Here is a 16,467-nt window from a genome sequence, read left to right as displayed (position 1 = left end):
TTTATCTATAACTGTACTCTACACTTTCTCGACCTCTCCTCTGCACTCTCTCTAGATCTCTCCCAGAAGTCTGTGAGCCAGTGCTTTATAGAGTTCTGCATCTAGCTCCATCTAGTGCTCACTTGTGATATTACATTAACCCTTTATATTCCAGACATTCTTTATAATGTCTCAAGGTGGCCTCAAGTATTCACTGTAGTTGTTAATGACTTAACATAATCGAGTCACGTATCCGGGTCGGCAGTCCTGTCGACCAAAACTCTGAGAACCCCATGGGAATTAAGTCCTTAACTGGCATCGGGAACCCTGCCATCAGATCTTTCAGCCCCGCGGGCGATATTTAATTTTATCCTCCTCCTCTCCCCCAATAGGGCGAGAATCCAAGCTCCCAGAGCTGCTGTCCAGTCAGACGTCGGCAGCTCTCCATTGGGGAAGTGGCTGCTGTTGATTATATACTGTGACCTTCAACGAGGATCATGGTTGGATTCCTGGAAAATGGGAAATGAGGTCCGGATGGAGGTTGATGGGGAGGGGACCTGAGGGGAGGGGCGGGAAGAGGGTTGGAGGAGGGGGCGAATGGCTCTCAGCAGCACACCCACACTACCCCCCCCCCCCCTTCTTCCCAATGCTGGGTCACTTGATCAGGCACTTTGTGCCTTTGAAGACAAACACCCCCCCCCGCCGCCTACCCAATAGGCTACAAGAAAACCCTTTGCTCATTGTTCCCCCCGCATAGTAAATATTCCCCACCCACTGCTGGCTGAACACCAGTGATGGCAGGAGATGCCCTTCGGTGGACATTTGGGCAGGAAGTCCACCCTGGCCTTAATCAAGGGGAGGCAGGGAGATGGTGGGTTCCTCAACCTGAGCTCAACCCTGAGAGATTACTGCATTCCGCCCCCGGTAAGTATTTCAGACAGGAACATAAAGTTACAAGGAGACATTGATAGATTTAATGAGTGGAACAAACTGTGACAGATAGATTCCAATGCAGGTGATGGTAAATCAATTCATTTCAACAAAAACAGGATAACGCTAAGTATTTCCTAAGTGGTGAAAAGCTGGAACAATGTAGTAGTCCCGAAGAGACACGGAGGTCATTGTCCACACAGGTCACTAAAATGTAATGGGCAGGAACAGAAAAATGACCATCAAGGCAAATGAAATGTTAGCTTTCATAACTGCAAGTCCAGAATATAAATGGAAGAATACTTTGATACGGGCTTTGGTTAGAGCACAACTGGAGTACCATTTACAGTTTGGGGCAATGACCTTTGGAATAAAAGGTCAACAGACTTGGAAGGAGTGCCTCACTGCTTCATCAGAATATTACCAGGGCAATAAGTGATAGATCACGGGGAGCGATTGCATAAACTAGATTTATATCCCCTGGAATACAGATGGTTAAAGGAGGAGCCTTTTATGGTTTTGAAAGGAATTGATAGACGCAGAGGAACATTTCCCATTGGTGGGACGTGTAGGGAAAGGGGGCATAATCTCAACAGCAGAAACAGGTGGTCCATACAGCAGAAAAACCCCTTCACAAAAAGGGTGATAGAAATATGGAACCCTCTCCTACAAAGAGCGGAGGATACTAATTTAACTAATAATTTAAATCTGAGATCAGTAGATTTTAGCTGGCAAAGGATATTAAGGGATGTGGTGACCAGTATGCAGTGGAGCTAAGAAAGAGAACAACAGGATCAAGGGTGCTAAATGACCTCCATTTCCTGAGTTCCTATGCTGTAATGTGGCTCTGAAGAATTAAAATGTGTAATTCAATGGGAGCAATCGTAAGAACATCATAAAAACAGTGACTGCTTTCTATGGAGAAACCATTACTGAATAAAAAGGGAAGATGTGGGCAGCACGGTAGCACAGTGGTTAGCACTGTGGCTTCACAGCGCCAGGGTCCCAGGTTCGATTCTCCACTGGGTCACTGTCTATGTGGAGTCTGCACGTTCTCCCCGTGTCTGCGTGGATTTCCTCCCACAGTCCAAAGATGTGCAGGTTAGGTGGATTGGCCATGCTAAATTGCCCTAGGTGTCAAAAAAAGGTTAGGAGGGGTTATTGGGTTATGGGGATAGGGTGGAAGTGAGGGCTTAAGTGGGTCGGTGCAGACTCGATGGGCCGAATGGCCTCCTTCAGCACTGCATGTTCTATGTACAGGCTTGATAAAGAAAACCACTTGTGGGAAGCAGAGGTATTGAATGCTGTGTGCCGTGAGTTTGTACTGACAGCATTGAAGTACAGAGTTTTTAAAACATCTTTTGTTGTGTCATCTCAAAGGCATAAAAATGTTTCTGGACTTCAATCGAAAGAAGAACGTTTCTTACCTTGAGGTACTTGGATTGTCCCAGCACTGATACCAGATATGATATCAAAAATGAGACTCTTCTTGATGTTGTATTTCGGGAGCCATGCAATTATTGGGAAGAGTTGAATGATGATGGCTTTGAGTCGAGCAGTAGAGCAGCTAGGAAATTGCAAAGAAAAATTCAGATGCTTTTGACTGTATGAAAATATACCGTTTAAATGTGCTTCTGGGAACAATTGACCCAAGTTTCTTCTTTTAAAAAGTTTTGAAAATTTTAAGGGCGATACTATATATTTTGATGGCCAAAACCAGAATATTTTCCGTTGAAGAGCTCTAGAGTTGTGAAATGTTTCCTTTTGGACTAAAAAAAAACTATTTTTCGCCCCACCTCAAGTTATTGACTCACAGGAAGTTGTGGCCCTAATGATCTTAGGTTTTGCAGTCAGGTGGTCATTGTTCATGTATATACATAAAATGATTGGATTGGATCAGATTGGTTTATTGTCACGTGTACCGAGGCACAGTGAAAAGTATTTTTCTCCATGCAGCTCAACCAGATCATTTAGTTCATGAAAAGAAAATACGTAATAGGGCAACACAATGTACACAATGTAAATACATAGACACCGGCATCGGGTGAAGCATATAGGAGTGTGGTATTAATCAGATCAGTCCATTAGAGGGTCGTTTAGGAGTCTGGTAACAGCGGGAAGAAGCTGTTTTTGAGCCTGTTCGTGCGTGCTCTCAGACTTCTGTATCTCCTGCCCGATGGAAGAAGTTGGAAGAGTGAGTAAGCCGGGTGGGAGGGGTCTTTGATTATGCTGCCCGCTTTCCCCAGGCAGCGGGAGGTGTGGACAGAGTCAATGGGTGGAAGGCGGGTTCGCGTGATGATCTGGGCTGTGTTCATGACTCTCTGAAGTTTCTTATGGTCTTGGGCCGAGCAGTTGCCATACCAGGCTGTGATGCAGCCCGATAAGATGCTTTCTATGGTGCATCTGTAAAAGTTGGTAAGAGTCAATGTGGACATGCTGAATTTCCTTAGTTTCCTGAGGAAGTATAGGTGTTGTTGTGCTTTCTTGGTCGTAGCGACACAGCCCAACTAGTTTATGTCAGTGGTTATGCTTCCATTCACTTCATCTCACCCATAGCCTCCTATTCCTTCCTCCCTCATTGTCTATCAAGCTTTCTCTTTAATGCATCCATATTTGCCTCAATTACTTCATGTTTATATCATCCACATAAGATAAAAGCAAATGCGGCATGGTGGCACAGTGGTTAGCACTGCTACCTCACGACGCTGAGGACCCGGATTCGATCCTGGCCCTGGGTCACTGTCCGTGTGGAGTTTGAACATTCTCCCCGTGTCTGTGTGGGTCTCACCCCCACAACCCAAAGATGTGCAGGGTATGTGAATTGGCCAGGCTAAGTTGCCCCTTAATTGGAAAAATTTAAAAAAATAATAAGATAAAAGCAAATTATTGTGGATGCTGGAGTCTGAAACAAAAGCAGAAAATACTGGACAATCTCAGCAGGTCTGTGGAGAGCGAACAGAGCTAACGTTTCGAGTCTGGATGACTCATTCTTGATATCACTCTGGATAATGACGTTTCTCCTGAATTCTCTAGTCTTTGACGACGTCAGCAGACTATTCTGCCAAATAAGAAAGTGTGGCTGAGCTTTATATTGATTTCATCTTACATACTTGCCAACTGAGATCACCAGATGGGAGGTAGGTAGCATAAACCCTGACTGATTGCCTCCCTCCCAACGGCAATAGTAGTGACCCAAACATCACCCCATTGACCAGGGTTAAACCTGTGGGCTTCCTTGTTTTTCTTGGTATTGGGAGTAACTGAAGGAAGGACATGCCAATAGAACCAAGAGGCAAACATTGAAATTGGTGAAAAAACTCAAGTAACTGGAGGAATAATTGGCAATAATGCCAGATGAAAACAATAAACAAGCATTTAAATTGGTTGGCAAAGCTCAAACAGAGAGTGGCCATTTTACCTGAACAACTTCTTTGCTTTTTGCGAATGGGGGTAACTCCTGATTTTCTTCTGATACTCTTCATCAAATTCAGGAATTGAATAGGCCGACCGGTCAACAATATAACGTGGGCGGAAATGCATCTTGTCTTAAATTCTGGAGAAAAGTTAGAAAACAGATAATGAGAAACAAATCAACAAGGTTTCAACTCTTCAGGTGGCTACTGAAGCAATGCATTGTTCGGAGTCTAAGGGGGTGACATTTAACTTTGGTGGTAATGGATCGCTCGCCTGCTGCGATTCTTGGGTCCTGGCTGCCCCTGACCGATTACACAGCATGGAGCAGGACATTTAAACATCCATGTGTCAGCCTTGGCTCAGCATTCTCACCTCAGAGTGCTCACATTCCAGTTCAAAATAGTACTTAAGTTTTATTCATTCATGGGATGTGGGCGTCGCTGGCGTGGCCAGCATTTATTGTCCATCCCTAATTGCCCCTTGAGAAGGTGGTGGTGAGCCACAGTCCAGTTCATTGGCTACAAAGCCTTTTGAGATGTTCTGTATTCGTGGAAGGCGCGATAGAAATGTTTTCATTCCGCCCAACTGGTCCATGTTGGTGTTTATCGCCCACATGAGCCTCCTCCCACCCTTCCTCGTTTAACCTTCTATTCCTTTCTGCCTCAACTGATCTTCCCTTAAGTGCCGCAATATACTGTTCCACTCAACTCTAGTTTGTTGTATTTCTAAAAAAAGAGTCTTTTTGGTTTACTCTGGGGACAAAGCTCCCGTCTTGGTGACGTGATGAGTCTGTTGAATCTCGCGAGAGGCCTCTGGCGAGATTCACGACACTGTCAATGCAATCACGCGAGATGTCGCAATCTGGATCTCGCCCTTGCTGGGAGCGATCCAGATTAGCAAATGGCTCATTTAAATATGTCTACGCCAGGTTCTCCCAGTACCAGGACTGAACAGCCATGCATGGGAGATCATGGCCCCGTTTAGCACTGGTCCACACAAACATGGACCAGGCATAACAGCACTTGGAGGGTCTCCTAGGCCATTAGAGACCCCCGGGTGGTCGGGCTCTGGGCAAGGTGGTACCCTGGCACGCTTACTGACACCCAGGCACCTTTTCACTGCCACACAGGTACCATGGGAGTACCACCCCGGAACTGCCAGGGCCACCTGGTGACACTGCCAGGGTGCAAGGTGGGCAGTGTCAAGGTGCCTGTGCCTGTTGCCTGTGCCAGTCATCAGGCCCGTGGTGCCTTGCCCTTCAGAGGAGGGGTGCTCGAGGACCCCCTAGGAGGTAAGTTGGGTGCAGTGGGGAGGGGGCCGCAGTAGGGATTCTGAAGGGAGTCAAAAGGATGGGCGGCTTTGAAAAGGGCACCCCGATCCGCTCGTCAATGTAGGAAATGATGCAAGTGCGGCCTCGATGGGACATTCCCCACCAAGACCAAAAAAACAGCAAAGTGCCTTTAAATAGCCGGGTCTTCCTCGGCACTGCACAGCTGAACACCCCGCTGAACGAGTCCGAAACAGGACTCTGTTTTTATCCCGTTGAATCGCGTCCTCTGTTTCTCTCTCCACAGATCCTGCCAGACATGCTGAGTTTGTCCAGCACTTTCTGTTTCATTTTAAATCTCTAGCATCCACGATACTTGACTCGTTTTACAGTTTGTTGTAGCAAGTCCCGCATTTAAACATTCTCTGAGTAAAGAAGTTTCTATTTTAATTTTATTTGGAGTGCTTAAGTGTTGGGGACGAGGGTGAAGTCTGTATCCGTCACAGCGAGACTTTTCAGTGCTAGCAATCGGCAACATCAAACGTTCTCAGGTCTGGTCTAGTGTTGATAGATGCCTTGAGACAACTTCAACGTGATCTGCTGTCTCTGAAGATGCTGCCACTTCTACTGTCTAATGGCCTCTTAGAGTGAAATTGACAATACAATGCAGGTATATTCTATCCAGTTGACCAGTTAGTACTGCTGATATGTACAGATTAGGATAAGATTGCTCCTGCTCCATATGATTTCATGTTACATCCTTATACCGAGCAATCCTAGAACAATTCTTTAGCTGATGAGTACCTCGATGATCTAATGTAATCCTTCACCTTTGCATACTGCATTCGATGTAAGTAGCAATCGCTTGTCTAATTTTAGTTTATTTTGTACGTTTGGTACGCTGCATTGTGTTGTAAAGGTCGTCCCACTGAAAAAGTCCAACCTCCTAGGTACTAAGGAGCGTTTCCCAAATCTTCTTGTATATCTTGTACATTACACATCTGGGGCGCGATTCTCTGACCCCCCACCGGGTCGGAGAATATCCGGGGGCCGGCGTGAATCCTGCCCCCGCCGTGTCGCGAATTTTCCGCCACTGGATATTCGGCGGGGGCGGGAATCGCGCCACGCCGGTCGGCGGGAATCCCCCGGCGATTCTCCGGTTCGCGATGGGCCGAAGTCCCGCCGCTGTCAACCCACGCCAGCCGGCGTGGATTGAACCACCTTTCGGACGGCGGGACACGGCGGTGTGGGCGGGCTCCGGGGTCCTGGGGGGGCGCGGGGTGATCTGGCCCCGGGGGATGCCCCCACGGTGGCCTGGCCCGCGATCGGGGCCCACCGATCCACAGGCGGCCCTGTTCCGTGGGGGCACTCTTTCCCTTCCGCCTCCGCCACGGTCTCCACCATGGCGGAGGCGGAAGAGACTCTCTCCACTGCGCATGCGCGGGAATGCTGTCAGCGGCCTCTAACGCTCCTGCGCATGCGCCGCCCGGAGATGTCATTTCCGCGCCAGCTGGCGGGGCGGAAATCAGTCCGGCGTGGGCCTAGCCCCTTAAGGTTGGGGATCGGCCCCCAAAGATGCGGAGCATTCCGCACCTTTGGGGCGGCGCGATGCCCGACTGATTTGCGCCGTTTTGGGCGCCAGTCGGCGGACATCGCGCCGTTTCTGGAGAATTTCGCCCCAGATCTTATTCTGGGAAATGCACATTACATTCCCTCCAAGGCAAATGTATTCTTCCTAAGGTGCAGGGCAAAATGGCGGTAAAATGCTTTGATGCCAATTGTTCATTAATTTATTTAATTGCATGGTATGCTGTTCATGGGTATTAGAGTTTCACCGGAAGACATAATAACGTCACTTAATTAAACTGTGGTATGGTTGAGTTAGGAGATGGATACATGCTATAAATGTAAGGCTAGTAAGTATTAGCTCCAATGTTATTGTTCACCAACATGCTCTCCAGAGAGGAACATTACAGTTGTATAGGGGGTTGGTGAGACTGTTGTTTTGGTCTCCTTGTTTAAGAAAATATATAAATGCTTTTTTGAAGATTTGTTCATGGGACGTGGGGGTCGCAGGCTGTGCCAGCATTTATTGCCCATCCCTAATTGCCCTTGAGGTGCAGCTAAGAGTCAACCACATTGATGTGGGTCTGGAGTTACATTTACGCCAGACCAGGTAAGGATGGCAGATTTCCACTTCCGCTTGTGACCATGGAGTGATTGGTCGCATAAAGGGTTGTTCCTGTTCAAAGTCACAGAAAAGGGCTCTTTTTACCCAGATCCGGGTGGAATTTTGATGAAAAGGCGCAGGTGAATGTTAGAGGGGTAGTTTACCCCTGGAATGGTATGTCTTCTGATCACCGGACCCAGCAGAAAACATTGAGAGGTTTGGCTGGAAAGTTGAAACAGTCTTGTGCTTCACAGACAGTCTCTTCCAGCATGCAGGCGGGGGAGGGCAAGCTGTAAGGCCCCAGATACAGGAACTGATGACTTTTATCAAGGAGGAATTCCATAAACAGAGGAAAGAAATGTGTGAGGATCATGCAAAGGCCATTGCAGAAGCCGTGGCACCCCTGAAGAGTACTTTGGAGCGGATGGAGGGGTGTTTGGAGGTACAGGGGTCACAGATTCGGGAGATTGAAGGAGTGATCTTGGACCACAGCAATCGTGTGGTGGCTCTGTAGGCGGAGGTGGGGCTCCTAGGAGACCTTTGTAAATCGCCGAGGGCAAAGGTTGACGAGCAGAAGAATACCTCGAGAAGACAGAACCTGCGAATAGTGGGCCTGCCTGAAGGAGTGGAAGGTGTGAGTGCCATGAGGTATGTCTCGAGGATGCTGGCGGGACTGGTGGCGGAAGGGGTGCTAGATAAGGCGCCTGAAGTGGACCGAGCGCATCGGTCTCTGAGGCAAAACCTAGAGACGGGGAGCCGCCGTGGGCGGTGATCGTGAGACTCCATAAATTTGTGGAGAAAGAGAAAATTCTACGGTGGGCCAGGGAGAAGCGTAGCTGCGACTGGGAGGGAAATAACGTCCGGATTTATCAGGACATCGGAGCCGAGTTGGCAAAACGGCGGGCAGGTTTCAACAAGGCCAAGGCGGTGCTGTACCGGCGGCAGATCAGGTTTGGGGTGCTCTACCCGGCGAAATTATGGGTGACGTTCGGAGGCCGGAGTATTATTTCGAGACCCCAGAAGCGGCTGAAGACTTCATTAAGTAGCATAAACTGGGGGAGAACTGAGTGGACAATGCTTGGGAATCGGGGTGCTGCCACTATGTAATGGGCGGGAGCATTTTGAAGTGGGTGTAGGGATTGGGGGATTTTCACCTTTTTTTGTGGGGGGGGGGTGGGTTTCTGTTCAATGTTGAGATTGTTCGGAGTTGTTGGGGTGAAAAGTTTATGTGGGGATGGATGTTCCCATCCCCCCTCCTGTTTTGTGGGACTGTTTGTATTTAACATGTTTGTTTGCTTTTGGAGAAGGCTACCTGGAGTTCAGGAGAAGTCCTTGTTTGGGTGGGAGAGGGTAAGGCCAGCAGGAGGCCTTCTTCTTGGAGCTGAGGAGTGGGGGGGGGGGGGGGGGGGGGGGGGGGGGCTGGTAGGGAGGAGAGGGAGGGGGAGGTCATTAGGATGTGCCTTTCGGCAGGGGCAGCCGCGCTAGCATTTTATGCTGGTGAACGGAAGTGAGGTGGTGGGGGAGAAGGCCAAGAGGAGTGGCCGGGGGGAGGGGGGGAAAGGGGAAGTGGGGGGGGGGGGAAGAAGGGGAAGGGGGAAAGCGGGGGGGGGGGAAAGGTTTCTGCGACGCGGCAGGGGGTGGGAGATGACATGGTCAAGGGTGAAGAAAGGGGCCATCTGGGATGGGCTAGGTAAGAGTGGAATTAAAGGGGCAGGAGTTAAGTGGGGAAGATGACGGACGGTAGAGGGGATTGGAGGCGCAAGCCTCCGGTAAGGTTGGTAACGTGGAATGTCCGGGGACTGAATGGGCCGGTTAAAAGGTCGCGGGTGTTCGCGCACCTCAGGAGCTTGAAAGCGGGGGTTGTCTTTTTGCAGGTGACATACCTCCGTGTGAAGGACCAGGTTAGGTTAAGGAAGGGGTGGGTCGGGCAGGTTTTTCACTCGTGGTTTGATTTGAAATCGAGGGGTGTGGCGATTTTAATGTGCAAAAAAATGGGATTCGTGAGTGCGAAGGAGGTGAGGGATCCAGGTGGGAGATATGTGATTGTGAGTGGGGTATTGGAAGGGGCACCAGTAGTGTTGGCAAATGTGTATGCCCCAAATTGGGATGATGTGGGTTTTATGAGGTGGTTGATGGCAGCAATCCTGGATTTGGCCACGTACCAGTTGATCATCGGAGGAGATTTTAACTGTGTCCTGGAGCCGAGGGTGGATAGATCGAGCTCCAGGTCGCTGGGTAGGGTACGAATGGCAAGGGAGTTGGGGGGGTTTATGGAGAGGATGGGTATGGTGGATCCATAGTGCTTTCAGCACCCAGGGGGAAGGGAGTATTCCTTCTTTTCACACGTCTATAAGGTGTATTCGAGGATTGATTACTTTGTAGTGAGCCGGGAGATTTTGGTTGGGGTGGAGGGGGCAGAGTATGCGGGGATAGTTATCTCAGACCATGCACCCCACTGGCTGGATATTCGGTTCAGTACGGGACGAGAGCAGAGGCCGGGGTGGAGGTTTGACTCGGGGTTGTTGGCGGATGGAGGTTTTTGTGATAAGGTGCGGTTGGCGATTAGGGATTATGTGGAGTTCAATTAGAATGGGGAGGTGTCGGCGGGCATTTTTTGGGAAGCACGAAGGCAGTGGTCCGGGGAGAAATTATCTCATTTACGGTTTGTGCGAATAAGGAAAGGAGGGCGGAACATGACCGTCTAGTGAGCGAGATAGTGGAGGTGGACAGGGAATATTCGAGGGTGCCGCCGTGGAGGGATTGGCGAGGAGGAAAATGTTGCAGGGGCAATTTGACAGGCTGACAAAGGGGAGGGCGGTAGGGTAACTGTGTAGGGCAAGAGGGGTGCAATACGAGTATGGGGAGAAGGCGAGCTGCATGCTGGCGCACCAGCTGCGGAGGCAGGCTGCGTCCAGGGAAATATTGAAGATCTGGACTGGGGCTGGGGATGTGGTGTCAGAGCCAGGGAAGATAAATGAGGCATTTAGAGAGTATTACCAGGGACTTTATGAGGCAGACCCAGGAGGAGAGGAGGGGGACATAGGGTGGTTTCTGGATGAGCTGGAATTTCCCCAGGTGGAGGAAGCAAAGAGGCAGGTGTTGGAGGAGCCCCTGGGGCTGAGGGAGGTGCTGGATAGTATCAGGGGTATGAAGTCGGGGAAGGCCCCTGGGCCGGATGGGTACTCGGCAGAATTTTATAAGGAATTTGCGGCGGACCTGGCACCACATCTGTTGGGGGCGTTTAATGAAGCGCTGGAGAAGGGGGAGTTGCCGGAGACGATGAAGCAGGCAGTAATCACACTAATCCCCCAAAAAGGGAAGGATCCGGTGGAATGTGGGTCGTATAGACCCATATCACTATTGAACACGGATGTGAAAGTATTGGCTAAGTTGTTGGCGGGGAGGATGGAGGATTGTGTCCCGGGGGTGGTTGCAGAAGATCAAACAGGCTTCGTGAAGGGCAGGCAGCTCGCGAGTAATATAAGACGGCTGTTGAATGTGGTGATGAATCCGTCGAGAGCTCTGGTACAGGAGGTGGTGGTGTCCATGGACGCGGAGAAAGCATTTGATCAGGTGGAGTGGCGGTACTTGTTCGAAGTTTTGGAAGGTTTGGGTTTGGGCTGAGATTTGTGACATGGGTGCGATTGCTGTATGTGGCACCAAGAGCGAGGGTGAGGACGAATGATATGAGTTCACAAAGCTTTGACTTACACAGGGGTACGGGGCAGGGGTGCCCGCTGTTGCTGCTGCTGTTTGTGCTGGCCATAGAGCCATTGGCGATGGCTCTCAGGGGTCGGCAGAGTGGCAGGGGATAATGAGGGGACAGAGGGAGCATCGGGTGTCGCTCTATGCCGATGACCTCTTGTTGGATGTTTCGGATCCATTGGAGAGTATGGGATGGAATATGGGCCTGTTGGGGAGGTTTGGAGGGTTCTCGGGATACAAGCTGAATGTAGGGAAAAGCGAGGTATTCCCGGTGAATGAGCTGACACAGCGGGCTAATTGAGGGGGGAATCCATTTACGGTAGCGAGGGATAGGTTTAGGTACTTGGGGATTCAGGTAGCGAGGGAATGGACGGGGCTCCATAAGTGGAACTTAACGAAGCTGGTGGAGGAGGCCAGGGAGGATCTTAAGCGGTGGGATACACTGCACATAACGTTGGCGGGGAGGGTCCAAGTGGTGAAAATGAATATTCTCCCGAGGTTCTTGTTTATCTTTCAGGCTCTCCCGATCTTTATACCAAAGGCCTTTTTTCGGAAAGTGGACACAATCATCTCTGACTTTGTATGGGCGGGGAAGATGCCGAGGGTGGGGAGGACCCTGCTACAGAGGCAGAGACAGCAGGGGGGGTTGGCGTTGCCAAACTTGCTTCATTATTATTGGGCGGCGAATGTAGAGGAGGTGCAGCGGTGGTGGGAAGAAGAAGGGGTAGAATGGGTTAGGATGGAGGAGGAATCTTGTAAGGGGTCTAGTCTGAGGGCTATGGTGACGGCAGCATTGCCAATGGCTCCGAGTAGGTATTCAGGGAGCCCAGTGGTGCAGTCCACGTCAGCGAAGGTTCACTTAACTGAAACCTGTGATGGGGGAGGTCACCTTATTAAGAAAGGGTTGGACTGGTTGGGGCCTGTATGGTTGGAGTTCATGACAGGTGAACTTATTGAAACATGTAAGATTTTGGGGGCGAGGTGACAGGGTGGATGCTGAAAGGGTGTGCTCCCTTGTCGGAGAGACAAGAACTAGGGGACATAGTTTAAAATAAGGCGTTCCTCATTTAAAATGAGGAAGAAACGAGGAAGACGAGAGGAGAAGAAATTGTTTTTCACAGAGGCTCATGAGTCTTTGAAACTCTCCTTCCTGGAGAGAGGTGGAGGCAGGATCATTGAATATTTTTAAGGTAGAAGTCGATAGATTCTTGACTCACAAAGGTTATCTGGGGTAGGTGGAATGTGCAATTGAAGCCACAATCAGATTAGTCGTGATCTTACTGAATGGTGGAGAAGACTCGAGGGCCCGGGTAGTCTACTCCTGCTCTCAATTCGTACGTTCATATCGGGCACATCCGAAGGTGGTGAAAGGCACTAAATAAATGCAAGTCTTTATTTTCTTCCTTCCCATCTTTATTTCCATTGAATTTAACGGAAATGTGAAACAGAAGAAGTATAAAAATAGGCTGCTGATTCGTTATCGCCAATTTAAAAGCTATTGCAGAAGATAAAAATTACACCCTTCACCTTGTTACAAATGCTAGACTTTGTTAGACAGTTATGTTCCAAATGTCTCCATTAACTCAAGGAGAAAAGCCCATGCAACCTCATGCAAAACCTGCTTGTAGTCAAGTGCATGTGACCTGGATGCCATGGAGACAGGGGCACCGGTCAAAACCTATTGAAAGTAAGGTGTAAGTTTTAACACCTGGACACAGAAAGGGGAGGCAGCTGACCTTGCAATGCTGAGACTCTAGACTCTCAGAGTGTTTTTAGATTAACAACCAAGCAGAATGCTGGTGAGGGTGAATCCCTGTTACAGACATTGTGGAGAGTGAAAGACCAAGGGGTCGCCAGAGGATGCTTTTCTACTGTAAGTAAATCTGATTATGATCAGGAAAGTGATGAAGGAAACTTTGTTTAAAAGGACACTCCAAGATTTACCCTGGTCAGGCAGGGAGAAGAGATTTGGTTAAAGTTAGGATGAGCTTGGGACTTTAAACTCAAGTCAACATTTCTGCTCAAGGGGAGATAGTTTATTCATGCCCTTATTTCTTATGTTTCTTGTGTTCTATGCAAGCAATTGATCAGCAACACCCGAGCAGGCAAGTAAAAAAATCCATCCCCATTCTTCTTTTCCATGACCTCAACACGAACATTCCTTGTGTCCTCCCAAATTCCCTTCCCGTTCCAATCGGAAAATGTAAAATTTAAACATGGCCAGCAGAATCCTATGACACTGGAATTCCAAGGGCCGGGGGTGGTATTTGTGCAGAACAATATAAGCTGAGAGGTGAAGAATTTGGGGGTTAGGAGTACTCCTTGAAATCTCACAGAAATACTGTGGGCACCCATCAGTCTCAGGATAACAACGCACATGTCATGCCAACCCTCGTCCGCATCCAGCCCTCACCCTGGACTCACCTCTCTGTGAGTAGGGTCTGTTCACTTTGTTACAAAGTATTTACAGAGCAGAAACTGACTAATCGAGCCATGCCAATATTTCGGTTCCACATGAGCTTCCTCGCAGCCCAGAAACACACCCTTCTGTCTTTTCTCCCTCATACTCATATCTAGTTTCTCTTTATTTAGCTTATTTTAAAAATAAATTTAGAGTCCCAATTATTTTTTTGCAATTAAGGGGCAATTTAGCGTGGCCAATCCACCTACCCTGCACAGCTTTGGGTTGTGGGGGTGAGACCCACGCAGACACGGGGAGAATGTGCAAACTCCACACGGACTGTGACCTAGCTTCCCTTAAAATGCATTCCAATTCTCAAAAATGTTTGGGTATGACCTAGAATTTACAGTGCAAAAGGAGGCCATTTGGCCCATCGAGTCTGCACCGGCCCTTGGAAAGAGCATCTTACCTGAATCCACACCTCCACCTTATCCCCAGTAACCCAGTAACCCCACCTAAGCCCTCACTTCCACACTATCCCCATAACCCAATAACCCCTCCTAACCTTTTTATGACACTAAGGGCAATTTAGCATGGCCAATCCGCCTAACCTGCAATTCTGGTTTAGCATACTGGGCTAAATCACTGGCTTTGAAAGAAGACCAAGGCAGGCCAGCAGCACGGTTCAATTCCCGTACCAGCCTCCCCGAACAGGCGCCGGAATATGGCGACTAGGGGCTTTTCATAGTAACTTCACTTGAAGCCTACTTGTGACAATAAGTGGTTTTCATTCATTTTCATTCTTTGGACTGTGTTGGAAACCGGAGCACCCGGAGGAAACCCACGCAGACACGGGGAGAACGTGCAGACTCCGCGCAGTCAGTGACCCAAGCCGGGAATCGAACCTGGGACCCTGGAGCTGTGAAGCAACCGTGCTAACCACTGTGCTACCGTGCCGCCCCAGGTAAAGGAAGTTCTCTTGAACTCCGTACAGGAATTATTAGTGACTATCTTATACTCACATTCGATTTCTGGCATTGCCCACAAGTGGAAACAAGTTGGCCTGGATTTTCCTGTGCCGAGCTCTGCCCTTCATCGAACCCCTTTTTGCTCTCTCATGCCCCCAGCAATGAAGATCCCACCTTAGGGCACTTTCTGCCAAGGAGGACATCCTGAGCTGGGAATTTTCCTGACTACCCTAAGCTGTCTCAGGCTTGAAAATCCTGGCCATGGTATCGTGAACCTTTATAGAGAAAAGAGACTCAATCTCTGCTGATAGGTATCATCTCTCTGTTCTGGCATCATTCGAGTACATCCTGGTAACATTCTAATATCATGCAAGCTGCATCAGAGATGGCCATTTTGGGCATGGAGCTTGCTAGATGTGTAATAATAGTGGTCCTCGAAATGGATCTGTCCCCTGCCCTTTCCTCCAACCTCTACCGCCCCCCCCCCCCCCCACCCCACGCACACACACGCTCCCAACCTCCCACACCACCGGAGGAACCAGGCAGACATCACCTGCAGCAGTTACAACCTCTCCTCTAATATTAATGTTTGTGAGTTTCAAGTTTCCCAATGACACAGGAATATTATTATCAGCTCTGCTGGGGTGTATTCTTGGAGATGTTAAACAAATGACCACATGCTTCAAACTACCCAAGCCTTTTTTCCCAACTTTTAAAAAGTTTACAACTAACCATGAACAAAAGTGTTTGAAGAAAATGGAACAGGGAACATTAAAAAAATTCCCCTGTGATTTAGTTTCATCCAGGTTGATTGCAGCCATGTCAATCCCTGCAGATTCCGGAACACTCCTGGAGTAACCCTGCACTGCAGCCATACGCAGTCTGAATGATCAAAATTGATCTTGAAACAAAGTCTTCCCCATTTGTCTTCCCCTCCCTTATCAAAAATACAGAATACAGGTGTCATACGAATATACGAATTAGGAGCAAGCGTCGGCCATTTGGCCCCTCAAACCTTCTCCGCCATTCAACAAGCTCATGGCTGAGTTGAGGCTCAGTTGGTAATTGTCTCGCCTCCAAGTCACTATTCTTTTCCTCCCTCATCTGCCTATCTAGCTTCCCCTTCAATACATCTGTAGTTGTGGGTTTAAGTCCCCATTCCAAGGACTGGGCATCAAAATCCAGGCCAAACCTCTAGTCCAGTACTGAGGGAGCGCTGTTGTATCGGAGGTGCCGTCCTCTGGGTCAGATATTACATCAAGGCTGAGCGCGTACTGAAAAACCCCATTACACTATTTTGAATTAGACAAGGGGGTTATCCCCAGTTTACTGGCCAATATTTAACCAATCAACATCACATTCTGAGCCCGCACTCTCGGCCCGAGAGAAACTCGGCACGGGCTCAAATTCCGGAGAGAATCGAAAAACGCAATTCTGTCCGGCGTGATTGATTGCAATTGTCACCAGGTTTGGCCAGGCATGAGGCAGTCAAGGGGTTCCCTCCAGAGGCACAAAGGTAAGTGTCGTTCTCATTTCAAAATTGACCGCTTCACAAAATTGGTTCAAATGAATCAAAGTTTGTGCTCGCGCAAGTTCCACCTGGTTTTTCAAGATGTATAGCAATCCAGTCAAC

General features: G+C 48.9%; 1 protein-coding gene across 3 annotated transcripts in view; it reads right to left on the bottom strand.

The window, feature by feature from the left end:
- Positions 1–16,467, bottom strand: part of LOC140393702 (solute carrier family 26 member 9-like) — a 129,668-nt gene that overhangs the window by 75,075 nt on the left and 38,126 nt on the right. For all 3 annotated transcript variants that reach the window (XM_072479998.1, XM_072479999.1, XM_072479997.1), the window contains 2 exons: positions 4,328–4,462; positions 2,337–2,476 (listed from right to left, as the gene is read on the bottom strand). In XM_072479998.1, coding sequence (XP_072336099.1) covers positions 2,337–2,476; positions 4,328–4,449 — 262 coding nt within the window. In that variant the 5' untranslated portion in view covers positions 4,450–4,462. The remainder of the gene's footprint in view (positions 1–2,336; positions 2,477–4,327; positions 4,463–16,467) is intronic.

This window comes from Scyliorhinus torazame, chromosome 17 (assembly GCF_047496885.1).
Source record: "Scyliorhinus torazame isolate Kashiwa2021f chromosome 17, sScyTor2.1, whole genome shotgun sequence".
NCBI lineage: Eukaryota > Metazoa > Chordata > Chondrichthyes > Carcharhiniformes > Scyliorhinidae > Scyliorhinus > Scyliorhinus torazame.
Note: the sequence above shows the minus strand (reverse complement) of the source record. Positions and strands in the feature narration are given on the sequence as shown.